The sequence below is a fragment of the Agelaius tricolor genome, unplaced genomic scaffold, assembly GCF_023055355.1.
Source record: "Agelaius tricolor isolate 1412-34295 unplaced genomic scaffold, bAgeTri1.0.p SCAF_17, whole genome shotgun sequence".
Classification (NCBI taxonomy): domain Eukaryota; kingdom Metazoa; phylum Chordata; class Aves; order Passeriformes; family Icteridae; genus Agelaius; species Agelaius tricolor.
The window spans coordinates 11101152-11116261 of NW_027269277.1; the positions used below are offsets into that span (position 1 = coordinate 11101152).

The following is a 15110-nucleotide window of genomic DNA, read 5'->3' on the forward strand; positions in this document are numbered from 1 at the left end:
CAAGCACAGTATCTACCAAGGCTACAACTTGCTTGTGATCAACAACTGCAAGAAAATTCATGGTTCCTACCATTGTGTCAGCTGGACTTAAACTCCAGAGTATTTCATTTTATGAACACACCAGAGGGATGAAAGAAAAGGGAACCAGCAATACACTTTAATATAGGATCAACATACATTGTGTAACACTGTACTAAGAGACAACACAGCAAGACTGTCACAAAAACATAGGCACTACTAGTATTGTTTTAGATTACAAAAAAATATTTGAAAGCAGATGTGGAACAGCCACACACCCCCTTACATTCAGCCACCATGGCCTGAAGGGTATGGGAGGCACAAGAGCAACAAAACCAAATCAAACTATCTTGGAAGTATCTAAGGACCAGAGCCCTGTGTACCAGAACGACCAGAAGACATCAGGTTCATATTAACTTTTATTTCCATGTATGTACAACTTAAGAAACAAATCCCAGATTGAAAAAGTTCAGAAGTCATCTTGAACAACACGACACTGACATACCTTTGAGGCAGCAAATATTACTCCTATTAAGGCTCTCATGAAAGGATGGATACCATGCAAATACAATTAAAGAGTACATTTCAAAATATGCAAACTAAGTTCAACTTTAAGTCTTTCAGAAAAAGAACATATCAAACATTAGAACTATGAGCCACAAACATATTTACATACATGCTTGGAGTATGTGTGAACCAGATAAAATTAAGTGAAATGTAACAATTGTCAACCTCTCTTTAGTCAGATCAGAACTACAGTTGGTGATCAATCCCTTCCAGCATCACAAGTGCCCATGTGTGCACCAACCTCATCATTTTGCATTCACATAAACTGGTACTGACTGCAAAACTCCACCTTTTTTCAACCTGTGCTTTGGCATTTATTCCTCATCACTGAAAGTACTTAATCCCCCTGCTGAACATGGGCAGGAGGCATGTACAGAGTGCCTGTAACACAGCAGCACACAGCAGGCACTGCACAACAAAGTTACTTCCATTGATGCCAAAATAACTTTTGCTTTTATATATCCTCTATATAGCTACAAAGCCACAAATATATATGCATATATAAAAGCTAAAATCAGCTTGACAACACCATCAGGCACTTAGAAAGATTCTGATTAATTTCTGTATACTCCTTGCTCATCATCTCAAAGAGTGATAGCTGCTTTTTTTTTAAACCCTAACCAACATTAGCACTAAATCAAACAGCAATGCTAATCTACAAGAAAAAAATTTTACGTAATATTTTAGTATAGTAACACCACTTGTGCAAACCAGCATCTAAAGATGGTCTAATATTACCAGCAAGAAGACAGTTCATTTCTTCTCTGTGTTATTGTAACAAACTGAAATTAAATACAATGAAGGTGGCTAGCAGCATTAGTTTTTTGGTGTCATCACTAACATAAATCAAAAATAAAAGGACTAATAAGTTGGAAATTATGAATATGTGAAAAGGAAACCACCACAATTGCTGTGACCTCTCCCAGGATGTTATGTGCACTGCTGGGGAGTCAAAGGTGCTAGGTGACTTTCTTCAAGCCTGATGTGTACACAAATTTTACTTGTCCACTGAAAAGGAACTAAACTAGCTTTCAAAATGTTTTATCTTGCAGCATTTTTGGCAACTCTAAAATTGCCTAAAGGCTCAAACTTTTCAGAAGTTTTCTGTCACATTACATTCAGCACTTACTAATTTCTTACAAACAGTATTCCTCGTCTAAGAAAATAGCAGTTAAAAGTAGAAAGATTCTTTCATTTCTGTCACCTAATTTTGAGTCACAGCAGCATATAATTTAAGATACTGCTAGGCACACACTGTGTGGGTATTGGCAACTGGAAGAATGAAAAAGGGAAAAGAAAGATCCATTTTCCTTTAATCCCAACCAGCAGCTGTTAGCAATTTTCTTTAGTTATCACTGTAGGACATGATGGATGGGAAGGCTCAATCTGCTAGGAACTGGTGTACAGTGTCCAAATGCTCTCAAGGACTGTTGTTCAACAGCACATTCAGTTTAACTGGGACTACAGACTGCAAGAGGTAACAGATAGCTCCTGGGAGAATCTATCATTCTTCAGAGCAGCTGTCTGATCAAGGGGTGAAAGAACTTGAAAGAACCATTGCATGATCTTCTGCTATATGGTTTGTGTATCAAGTCATTGAGAAGAAAGAACATTAACTCAAGTGGTAACTCAAACCAAAAAATCTGCATAAAACAACATGTTGAGATATTACCACATTTTAAGACTTTCCATACACTTTGCAACACAGAGAAACTGGATACACAAAAAACGTGCAAGTCAAACAAAGCTAATCTACAATAAACAAAACCAGAATACACTTATTTCAAGACTTAAAACATTAAAATATTCATCCAGTGCTAAATAGGACCAATAGAATAAGCTCTAGACCTAGCCATGTAATTCTATAAACATTTCAATTGGCTCTTTCAGCCTTTATTCCCCATGTCTTTTAAGTTGTTTTTATCATTTCAGGCCATAAACTTAGTGAGTGGCACATGAGCCAAAATTCAAATGCAAATAAGGCATCTTCCTCTCTCTATTCATAGCAATCTCCCAGGATTTGTGGTTACATATGCATGTAGCTGCACAGCCCTTCCATAATGACATGGGACATCCTCCTCCCAAGGATAAAGCAGGATGTTAACTGCTCCAATTGCACATTCTGAGGACACGTGCCCCTTCCTGAGCACACCTATCCCACCTGGGCTGCACACTCATTTAAGAGCATGCTCTGACTCCTATGACCAATCTCCTGCCTGGAAGTTGTGCCCCATCATTATCAGATGTACCTACCAACTCATCAGATGAAGTTTAACAGACAAATACCAAGTCTTACAAATATAAGCCCAGTGAAATAATTAATGTGGTCCCTGGACAAAGGCTACATTCCAAAATACAGAATCTAATATTTTGAATTATCTTTTGAAATGCTCAACCAGTCATCACACCCATTTTGCCCCCAACCTTTAACAGACACTACAAAAAAGCTGGAAATACCTCATCAAACTTAGAGATACAAATCCCAGAAAACTTCAAAGACATACCAATATATTTTAAATGACATAGAAGAATGTGGGCAGAGCTCGAGAACTTTATTTTATAAAGTCCTACGTTTTACAAACACAGAAGAAGGTAGCCAATGCAAAGCACAAAATACAAAGAGTAAAGAGGTTTCTTTATCTAAAAACACCTCAAACCACTGAAGGAAGCAAACTGCACTAGAAGAAGTTTACAAGTAGTCTTCAAGGGAAGTACCATGTAAAGCACACTGCATTAATCTAGACCTGACATTATGAGGGCATGTCTCACTGTAGCAAGGTCTGTACTAAACACCAGATCAGAGACAGAACACTAAAGTAAAACATCAGATGTCACAGCCACTGTTCTACTGATCCGGGAAAGGCAGACTCCAAAGTGAGCAGGAACTGTGAACCTGCTTAATAAAGGCCATTCTTGCAAAGTCAAAAAATCATACATCCAACACTTTCATCCCTTCATTAAAATAGAAATACTAAAAAGGAGCACTCCATAACATATCCCCATTGCTTCTGACTGACATGTTGAATAAAAGGTAAAAGAAGAACTTTCGCAGAGATAATTAGAGCAACGAAGATCTTTCAGCACAGGGCAGCAGAGCTGAGGAGCCTACCAACCAGAGAGTGAACTATTTTGTTTGCTACTTAAACAACCAGAAGCTGTGAGCTGACTACTTCCTTTTATCAGGCATAGAAAAGTTTTCATCTAGAGGCCATTGTGAGAAACACCTCACCCTGTGGTTAAGCATGTAGCCCAGCAGAAATCACTGATAAAGCAAAACAAAAAGTGCGTATTTGCTGGGTTTCCTTCTGAACATTTCAGAGAAAATGTCCATTTAATGCAGAGAGCAAACAAGGATGTCAGTCTAATTAGATTTTGTTCTGTCATGCTCCTGATCCTGTCTAGTACTCCTCTGAAAAAAATCTGATTGATGATGAAGGCACAATTATACAAACCTTAACATTCTCTCTAAATGCAGCTATGCAAAAAAGGGAGAGAGGACAGGGAAAACAAAGGTGAAGTATATTTCTCTTCAAATAATTAAGTCAGTTTATTTTCCAACAGCCATATAAATTTAAAATATGAAACAACAATAATACAGCTATAGAATCTAGGGTTTTTTTCAAAGCAGCAGCATATAAAACATATAAAAGCTAAAACCTCAGCACAAGCTTCAAAAAACCAAGGACTGAGTGAATTTTGCCAAAGACATGAAACTCACAAAATACAGTACACAAAAATACTGGAATGCGTAAGATATAAAGCTACACATTTTAGGTAAAGAAAGGCGTTGTAAAGGATACAAAATTTGCAAAATTAAAGCATGGGACTTGGGGAAGAGTACCATGAATACAAAGAAGTTGGCAATTAATACACATAGATGGAGTGAAGAAAGTGGCAGTTTCATATTTAGCATTCAGTTTTCAGGTTCACGACTTCACTTTCTTAGCATCTTTTTTTCCAGAGTTCTCAGCAGCCAAATCTGCTTTTCTCTTCTGTGACTAAAGAGAAAAAGTAAATATAAATTTTACAAGATAGTGGCATTACAAACAAAAAACTTAAATACATAACTGATTATTCAGGAGGGAATGTACAACGCCAATGCATTCTGGATTTCAGTTCATTTTTGTAGGATATAATGGAAAGGCAAACATTAATCCCTGACATAGACACTTAATTCTCCTACACTTTTTATATCCTTAAAATCATTACATGGTCTCAGTGGTGCAGGCACCACACATACCCTGAATTGCATAAAAAGATCAGGACCTTGACTTATACACAATTCTGCTCTAAAGATGACAACCCTTCAAAACAAAAAAAGCACTTTCATTTCTTCTTCCAGCAACTGCTATGTAGGGGAGGAAAAAATCTCTGAGAAGAAACTGAAGCCACACATGATGTACGAAAGTAGGCAGAAAGTAGGCAGTGCAACTTTCTAAAAAAAGTCTTCCTCTGCTACTTAAACAAAAGACTTCTCAAAAAAAAAAAAAAAGCCCTCAAATCCTATGCATTGGGAATACCTACCTAAGCAAATCTAGGAGAGCTGTGAATAGACAAATATTTCAGTTTAATCTCTCACCTCATGGTTTCTACTAACACAATCACTGCCTACAATTATCTTTTACATTTTTTAAAAAATATGTAATTGAATTCTACCCCACTGGAAGTAAAGTAAGTGCTGCTAAACATACCGCTGTAACTTTTGCTCCTCTTTTCTTCTTTTCAGCTCTTTCTTTTTCCTCAATTTCCATATTTTCTTTTTCTATTAATGATATGAGAGTATTGCAGCGTCTCTGAAACTCCTAAGGAAAGAGAACACATCAAATTTTTAAGCAAATTATACAACTTCTCTTGCTTACATAACTATGTTCATAATCCTTTAACTTCAAAGCACTTACATTTTCCCCAAGTATTCAATAATACTGATCATTAGCTTGGTTACTATTATCTGTCTTTCCCTCAGTGTAACCTTTAGAAACAGGAAAGGATTTACTGTCCTCCTGACAAGGAGTTTTCAGGATTCTGTCTTCCAAACTGACATTCCAAAGACTGATGTGATCTTTCATCTTGGTTAATGAAGCAAATTACAGCCTACCAGCACAGTATGCCAGATTTTAGGAAAGAGGTCTTCAAATATATCTTTAAAGCAGAGAAAAAAGGGAGCAAAGCTATCTTAAGCAACACTTTTCTGTGGCACACAGCCTAGGGAGGTTTTTTTGTGAAGAGACAAAAAGTAGAGCTGCAAATTGGCCAAAAATCTATTCAGTCTTAAATTGTAAACTCACTGTTGTGTTTTTATTCAAACAGGTCCTAAATGCTCTAAATGCTTTTAGCATCAACACTGGCAAGCCATCAGGACTAAATGCCATCAGGTTGTTTACACATTAAGAAGTATTTCCAATACAACTCAAAATATCTGCATTGCAGTTACTAATGGCTGGCTTGCTTAATAGAACTCACTTGACTTGGACAGTTTCTTGTACCCCATTTAAAAGATCTCTTACAAAACACCTAACAGTACCTATTTTTATTATAATTATTCAGTATATTCTATGTATTATTGAGAACAGGATTGCATGGGCTTTTCTTTCCAACTCAAAGCAGGAAGCTCTCTTTTGAGGAAAAAAAAAAAGCCCAAAAAATATGTCTAATCTCTGCTAAACTCAGTGAAGCATTCTTGAAACATAGGCCACCCTAGAATTACCTAGTAGCATGTATCTTAACCTACAATGGGTCCATTTGCAGTGAAGGGAAGAGGTGACCTTTTTGTCCAGAAATTAGTCTCTATCTTCTCAGCATCTGTAAGCTGGATATTCCTTCAGCCATCATGGATATGACAGCCTTGGTGCTTTCCTGATCTGAACCTTCCCAAACAGGCAGGCATGGGACTCATCTTTGAGACATTCAAACCCTCAAGCTTTACCAGTCTTAAAGTTCTACAGTTTCCACAGATTCCTCTACAAAGGATGCTCCATGGCCTTGGGCAAAAGCCATGTAGTTCAGAATGGACACAGAGAATCCTACCACCACCTGAATTCTTTTTATCAGACACACACACATAAAAATCCTCAGGACATTTTTCTTTACAAGTCCCCTCCAGAAATGTTCCAGTGTCATGCTTGTATCTTCACCACAGAGTACTGTAATAAGTGACTTTTATCACATCCCTGGAGCAATAACCCCACTCCCTCCAGTAAAGGTGAAACCATGAATTAGGGTGCCATGCTTGTGCCCTGCTTTGTGACAGTCCTTCTGGAGCTAAAATACTCTCACTTCAATCTTTAAACTCCCTCAAATTCCACCCAAACAACAACGTTTAGATAAAAAAGCAACAACTGAGCAAACTTGAGTTCAAGCCATCCCAATATACACTGCAACCTCAAACAGAACAAAAGAGAGCCTCTGTCCCTAAAAGCTACCCTCTACAGATGAACAGAGATGAAAAAAGACCAAAACAGAACAATGACTGTCAACATGCCACAAGTGTTTTACATCATTTAAATTTGTGAATATTGCACTCAGACTTAGGAGCTGAGGTAAAGAGTGGTGACATCATAATTTGGATTTTTTTCTAGCATATGAGAAATGGGATTGTGTTAAACTCAAAACAAGCAACTGATCTGAAAGGACTAAGAAAGGACTAAGAAATAACCTTGATCCACTTGCCTAAAGCACTCACAGATCTTCCTCTTTCCTGAGGACAAATGCTTGCATAAATATATGCATTATAAAGTGTTTCAGGTTCATGATTAGACTTTCCAGATGGACTACTGCTCCAAAGCATCTGCTGTGGACAGAGGATGGACTCAAAAACAATTTTCTCTGGAGAATCACAGTATCAGTTGACAGCAAGATGTGACATGCACACAGGTTTCTTGTACATCTACCATGAAAATAATCTGAGTGAAAAACTCTGCACTAAGCTATTGAAATTTCAATATGGACTGCTGCATTCCATTCTAGTACACTTATTTAAAATGCCTTGCACTTTCAGATATGACTTTTTATTCTGTGTGGCTTGATACTTTTCTCTTTTGGATGGAAAGAAAGAAGATAGACTTTGTTCACCCCCTCACAGCTCTAAGGACCTGGATTGCAATAAATAAGATGGGAGCACTGAACCATTGCCTTGTGCATGGCTGGAGGCAGAGATGCTGACTTGGGAGCAAGGGCTCCCTCAGCTCTGTCCACAGGCCTGGGCATTCCTGTATTTACTAAGAAGTCATTTCTCTTATGCTGGGGAGTGTTTGCAGAAAGCTAAAAGAGAATATCCATAATTTATGACTTGAGAGAACAGATACATGCTTCACTACTGCCATGATATTTTGCATTCTTCCTGCATGGACAGAAATTTTTTAAAAAACCAACCAAACAAATCTGTGCTCAATACAGAAAGCAAAAAAAAATTACAATCTTAGGCACTCATGGTATCTTTAAGAATTTACATTTTGGGTAAACCATTTGATTTTGAAATAATTTAATGAAGCAGGATTTGCTTTTCGAAATCTTCAGGAGAACAAACAGAAATAGTAAGATGGAAGATAAATTAGCTATTTATGTGGAATTCAAGAGACATCTAGTGGCTAGAACACAAAGCTTTCTCAAAGAGCCTGTTAAACCCTTTTCTGAATTATGCTGCCCTTTTTATCTTGTTTCGTATGAGTTTAAATGACCACATGTGAATTTCAGCATTTCAGGAAGCCTTCTCCACTTTCACTTATTTACTCCTCTATAAATATTTGTATTTATACTCCATTCATTATTACTGTCATGTGATTTTCCAGCACATTTGTTCACAAAAAAAAAAAAATCACCAAACCAGTGCAAAATGGACCCATAGAAATTAAGACTTCCACAAATCTCAAGACAATAGATTATATCAGCTATATAACTACACCACACAGAGCATGATAATTCAGAACATTTCAGAAAATTAAATGCACACTGAAAGTGAAAGATGGGTTTAAGTTTGTATTTCCATAATCTTTTTCAACCATATAGTAGCAGAAAAACTAAAACAAGGGAGAGAATTTTAAAAGAAAACCTAAGCCAAAAGATTCACTATATTCCCAGTGTCTCAGTTTCAACATTAAGACACCACAGAACATATTTCTACACTTGAGCAAATGATTTCTATCCCCTTTAAAAAAAAAGTATACTGAACATAAGGATCTGCAAGACTTAAACTGAACATTTAACTCTACCCCTGACAACTATATATCAACTAATATTAAACGCTGAGCTACATTTTTAATTTCTAGTACCCATTTCTGTGATTTATTTAAATGGATTCCTGCACTGACAACTTAAAGAAACTTCTTAATGTGCTAAATACTGCAGGCTTCTCTCTTTATAGACATCATTTTAAAATGCAGTATTTCTTCAAACAGACATTTTAGTAAGAAACACTTAAAATTCTTTTTAGTTAAGGGCTAACTGCTGCACTATCCAGAAACACTTCAATTGCTGAAATATCAAGTAAAAAGTGTATTGCATAATTATAAGTAGTACTGGGAAAAGCAAATATAGCCACCTATTCAAATACATATTTTAAATATTTTATTTTATGTTTTATTTATTCTTAGTACAGTACCCAGAACACTGAAAGAACATTCTTTCAGACAAACAAATCCTGAGGTCAGCAAATCAAGGCAAACAACAAGTAGAAAGAATTGAGCAAAAATTTTGGGGCAGATCCAACAGCTTTTTATCATTGAAAGAGTCCCATATTCTGATGTTGGTACCTACGTACCTTAATATTTGCAACCACCAAAGCTTCTGTTAGTGTTATCAATTCCTGCTTAATAACTCAATTAAAAATGAATGGCTCTGCTCTAAAATTCTGAGTACTAGACTACTTGCCATTAACCTCGTATTATATTGTCTAAATTCAAACAAAATTGTCAGTAAAGTATACCTCAAGAAATGTAAGCATTTTCATGGGATAATCCACACTCACAAACTACAAAGTGCATTTTAAACCTATTGCTTCAATGATTAATTTCTATGTGAATCACTAACTTTCCTCATGCTGTTAGAAATTAAATACTGCATTAGGAAAGCTGCTCCCTTCTCCAAGTATATTATTCAGATGTCTTCAGTCTTTAATGTTATGCAACAACTCTAAAAGAGTCATATTTTAAGAGACATTGTTTGGTAAAACACTCAGTTTGCAATAAATGTAACAAGGATATTTGTAAGTCTAGTCTACCTCTGCCTTAACGCCTTTGGGTAACATGGGATTTCAGCCTGGCAGGTTTTCTAATCTATGTTTCAGCTGTATTGCATTTTTTTCTGTACTAAGACAAAAGGTTACTATTAAAAAAACAGCAATGAAAATAAACCCCAGGTTATTCTTTCAGCACTTGTTTAAAACAAATTTGATGTGGTGGTGCTTAAAAAAAGAACAAGATGGCTCATGTGAGGCCTGGTCCCTGTGAGTGGTACCTACCATGGCAGTTCTGGATTTGATGAACCAGTCGAACCTGAACTGAGGAGCGTTGCGCACGCACTGCCGCAGCTCCTCGTACACGTTCTCCTTGTCGAAGCCCATCTTGTGTAACATGCAGATCAAAAACCTGTCTTCTTCTTCGGTGTAATTCTTCCCTTTGTTTGTTCCATACTGAATACGCAGCTGATGAAAAGGTGCTTTGTACCTTGCAATCTGAATGCAAAACAAAAATAAAGATTAATAAACGTACAATGCTACATCAAGGAATCATTACATGATACTGCAGAGATGGTATACCACCTATGCTGCATAAAAAGACAGAACTCTCATCCCCAATTATTCCTTTTCTGAAGGAATTTTTGGAAGAAGTCAGCTGCAGAAAACAAAAAACCTGGAATAATTACTTTGGCATCAAGGGCTTTCTTGATGCTGATCCTGCGTTGAATTCTGGCCTCTCCTCGTTCAATCTGAGCCATAATCCTCTCAATGTCCTGTAGTTCATTACAACGTTCCCAGAAAACAGCTAAAAACACAAAACAAAATTGTTCAATATAATATTTTCCTCTGTTCTTATGACTTTACTGTTAAGATACTCTGGCAAAAAAAAAAAAAAAAAGAATTTAGCTTGTGGTTCCATTAATCTTAAATGAGCTAATGCTCTCCAGCTTTCTGTGCTAGCCAAAAATTAAGCTTGCACTGACTCTTTATTCAGAATCTTTAAAAGTTAACTGTAAGTAAAAGCTTAGTAAAAATTCTAACAGAATTTACATGCAACATAATTAATTGTAAAATAAATTCAACACTAAAGGGAACTCTTGTGGAGCGCTTCCTTTTTAACTACAGGAAACAACATTGCAAAGTTGATTTTATGAAGGTGTTTAGTAAAATTACATCCAAAGCTGAAAGAGGAAGAAATCTCAAAAGCACTGTGTAAAAAGATACAGTTGTAAGAGGTAAAATAGCAGAGATACAGCATAAAGAATCACGTTGGCACTATAAGGCAAATGCACAGTTTCACAATTCCATGTTGTCAGTGAGAATTAACTATGTCAAATTCTAAATCTTGACTAAGGAGGGCTAAAGGCAGCTGCAGGTGTTAGTTATATGCTACAAAACCAACCTTTTATAGAATTTAGTCTTCTGAAAAAAAACCCCATGTTGCATACTTTAACAGAAAAAAAATTCTTAAATGCACCCAAATTCTCTACCTTCTAATTTTAAAAGAACATGTGGCAAAAATCATGGTAATACTCTGGTGTTAGGAAATAAATACATTTCAGAATATCACAAACCTGAGTACTCAATGACCTCCTCAGGTGACTTTCCTTCCACCTCACGGGCAATATTGTCTATATCATCACGACCATATTTCTCATTAGCTTTAATAAACTGGTTAAAATCTCTTTTATTCCAGTTTGTAAAACCCTGTAAGCAACAAGAGATCAAGAAGGCATTATCAGGTCAAAGAGAAGCATTTTCCAAGATTCTGATTTATATATGTACTATTTGCTCCTCTGCAACATCACATAATTACAGTGGCTAATGGTCTTTCAGGATTTCCATCAACTTGTGTTATCCAGGGCTTATTACTGAACCTATAACTAAACAGTTACTTTTGGCATGACTCCACGTGCATTAGTACCAGCTTTTTACCCTTTCTTTTTAAAGTTTTTGTGATACTTCTCCAAAAAAACAAGCTCAGTGACAGCTGCACTCCTGCAGATACAAGCACCACACTTCAGAGCAGTACAAAGTGCAGCAATGCCTGTGTCATCACAAGTTCTTAGAGCAGTGCAAGTATCTAAAGCAAGAGCTCATACTTCAGACATTTACAAACCTGGAACCAGACAAACAGCTGGATGAAAGCATAAGTATGTCAAGAAAAGATCTCTAGTCCAAAAAGATGCAATCAAATGGAAACTCTAAAGCACTGTCAAAGAGAGAATTTGTTATGTACCAAAGAAATCAATCCAAAACTGAACAAGCGAGATGCAATGCACAAAAATATTATCCAAGAAAGAGACATTACAATTTAAAGACAGGGAAAGCAGAAAAGGACAAGAACAAACAAGACAATCACATGCCAGGGCAATAATCTATAGTGCACTGAGTTTCTTTCATCACAGAAATGTATTTACAAGGAACTTTGTCAGTTCAGCTAAATAAACTCAGTCCACAATTAGCATGCTCAGAATGAGTCTAACATAGACAATACAACTATTTCTTTTTAATCATTAACAGCAGTACTGATATGCATATCAGCACCAGCTGAAGTATTTCCTCTGCTATACATAAGTGAAATTAATAGTGAAATTGTGACGTTGGAATTTTCTTCCAAGGTACACCAATCCCCAATTATTCTATAGAAAATTTTCTGAATCAAAAAGTCCTGTTACTTTGAACACACCTTTCTCTTTAACAATCAGCTTTTAATAAGTCCACTCAGCAGGATAATCAGCTAAAAGGTCAAGAAACTAGTCAGAGACAGAAATTCAGTCCCAGTGACAGAAATTCAGCCCCAGTATAAAAAGAACATGCCTAACAACTCGACTGGGACAAAAATTAATGGGTGTGACATTCCTTAGACACCTGCATAAACACCATGTATGTTGACACAGGCTTCTCCTGATTCAAACCCTTTTTGATTTAAAATCAACACAGAAGCTTTATGCATGTACAAGGAACCCACTGATTGGATTTCTGCATGTATTGTTGGGTTGTACATCTACTATACAAGCTGTTGCCTCAGAAATGTTCAAGGACTTTCAAGGAAACAGTAGATGACTAAAATGTAAACTTGTTCAAGGACAGGAAAGGTCCCTCAAAGCAAAACCAATCAAAATCATGATGTCTTCTATGCTTTCTTCTTTCAATAACATCAGCATAGCTTTCCTGTGTGTATTTACTATTACTTATATTCCACACCAGCAAAAACATAGGATGAAATACTTCAGCTCATTTTATTTTACCTGTGTTAGAAGCTTTTCTTTCTCTTCACTTTCCTCAGTATTCAGAGGCATAGACTCATCTATCTTCTTTTGTTCCTCCTTTTGTACCTGAGCTGCATTTGGAAGGTCAGGATTCCTGGGGACCTAAAATCAAGGGTATCAAAAAGCAGTAGTGGAGCAATGTTATTTCAAAGACTGCATTTTAAAAGCAGTAATCTGCACAAAATGTGTTCTACCTAGATTCAGATCTTATTGCTTAAACCCCTCCTCTCAAAAATAGGACTGGCTTGGAGTTCTAAGTTTGTCATGCCTGAACCCACCACTCCTGCACACAATGACCTCAGATACTGTGAGAGGCTGAGCTGTCACAGCTCACTGATTCCAGTGGAACTTTTCACCAGCAAAGGATCTGCTTTCCTACATTCACTGGTTTACAATATTTTGTAACTATAGTGAAACACTAAGCTCTGCCAGGTTTACTGTAAAGCCATGCACACTGCCCAAGCAAGGATGAGACACAACACGATGTAAACAAGAACAAGCAACATTTTATCTGTCCCTTCCACACTGACCAATTTAGTATTTGTGACCTTTGAACTGTGCTCCAATTCCACAGCAAACAAGCCAGAAACCAGTCTCCAGTAAAGGTTTAGTATACCTTACTTATTCCTGTAGCAAAAGCCAGTGGAAGATAAGAACTGTTAAGCTGATTTTAAAAATGAGAAATCTTTTGACTTTACTGGTTTAAATTAAGACTGACACAAAGCTTGGTCTCTGCCTATTGGTTATCTTCTGATATAGTTCATGGCCATTTTCAGTATTTATTATAAACTCTCTTCAGATTGGAAGTTATACTTCCATTTCAAAGCAAAACAAATTTAATTATATTTATCACCTTCCCCACCAGTAAACAGTCATACTAACCTTTTAAGATAACAACTATTCATGTTCAAACTTTCCAGGCTGACAGGTTTCCATAACTGGTCTGAAACACCTCTTTTCACATGCATATTGTCAACATTAGCAATTCTCTCATCCTTCTTTGTTGGAGCATTAATTGAATAAATTCTTTCCCTAAACTAATGGCACACTCATCTTAATTCTATCCTGACATCCCCATGAAATTCTTTTGGCTGCAAACAAGATTCTAAAAAAACTTTCTGCTTTTTCTTAAAAAAAACATTTTACTAATATTAATTCTACTCTCACCAATTTTCTATCTGTTGCTTTGTATGACAATTTTATGTTCTCCAACACATTTTTAGGTGATTTTTGTTTTTCTTGCTGCAACCTGTCACAAAACCTGAGGCTTTTTAAAGCAAGTTACAGACATGTCTGGTTGGAAATAGAGAATCCATTTGGTTGACTCAATCAATACTGGTCCAAGTAAGGATAACAGAATTTGTTCATTGTTTGTCCAGTAATGTCAGCAGGGAAAAGGGATGAATTCAGCTAAGGCAAAGTAGGAAGAAAAAAAAAAACGAAATTCCAGAAATGGGTTGTCTGGTTTCCTTTTTGTAGAAGTAATACATTCAGACTTCTCCACACCTTTAAACCTTTTATATCCCACCCAAATCCAAGGAAAACTGATGTCATTTTAATTACCTTCATATCAACACAAAGATATACAAAAAATATCATACTCTGGAAGGTGACTTTATATTAGCCAAATTATTCTCACCTTAGACCACATGTCACACCTTTGGTTTTGAGAATAAGAAGCATCAGAACTATCTTTCCTTTTTCTACTCTATGTTATCATTAGGAATCCACCACAAACAGAAAGCTACACAGATACAGAATTTTTAGTGAAGGAAAGAATGGCAGATTATATTTTTTGCTCCTCAGTAGAACAGAAACAGAAGAATAGAGGCTTTAAGCCATTTCTTTCACAAGAACTGGACAGGTCAAGACTGCAACAAATTTACAAAATGGAATGCAAATACATTTCACTGATCTGAAAAGAAAAAAATGCATTACCTTATATCCTATAGTTTTACGGTAATACAGAATTTCTTTTTCCAGAAGTTCAAATAACCGTGGTGGGAAAAACTGAAAATCTTGAATATTTGGTTGTTTTGGAGGTCGTGGAGCCTTCAAAAATACACAGATAAATCAACATTACA

General features: G+C 36.3%; 1 protein-coding gene across 1 annotated transcript in view; it reads right to left on the reverse strand.

Moving 5' to 3' along the window:
• Nucleotides 1-419: 419 nt before the first annotated feature.
• SMARCA1 (SNF2 related chromatin remodeling ATPase 1) overlaps nucleotides 420-15110 on the reverse strand; it is a 33092-nt gene continuing 18401 nt past the window's right edge. Inside the window, exons 18-24 of the mRNA XM_071442436.1 lie at nucleotides 14965-15078; nucleotides 13006-13128; nucleotides 11329-11461; nucleotides 10441-10559; nucleotides 10037-10249; nucleotides 5277-5387; nucleotides 420-4583 (exon numbers count right to left, since the gene is read on the reverse strand). Coding sequence (XP_071298537.1) covers nucleotides 4512-4583; nucleotides 5277-5387; nucleotides 10037-10249; nucleotides 10441-10559; nucleotides 11329-11461; nucleotides 13006-13128; nucleotides 14965-15078 — 885 coding nt within the window. The 3' untranslated portion in view covers nucleotides 420-4511. The remainder of the gene's footprint in view (nucleotides 4584-5276; nucleotides 5388-10036; nucleotides 10250-10440; nucleotides 10560-11328; nucleotides 11462-13005; nucleotides 13129-14964; nucleotides 15079-15110) is intronic.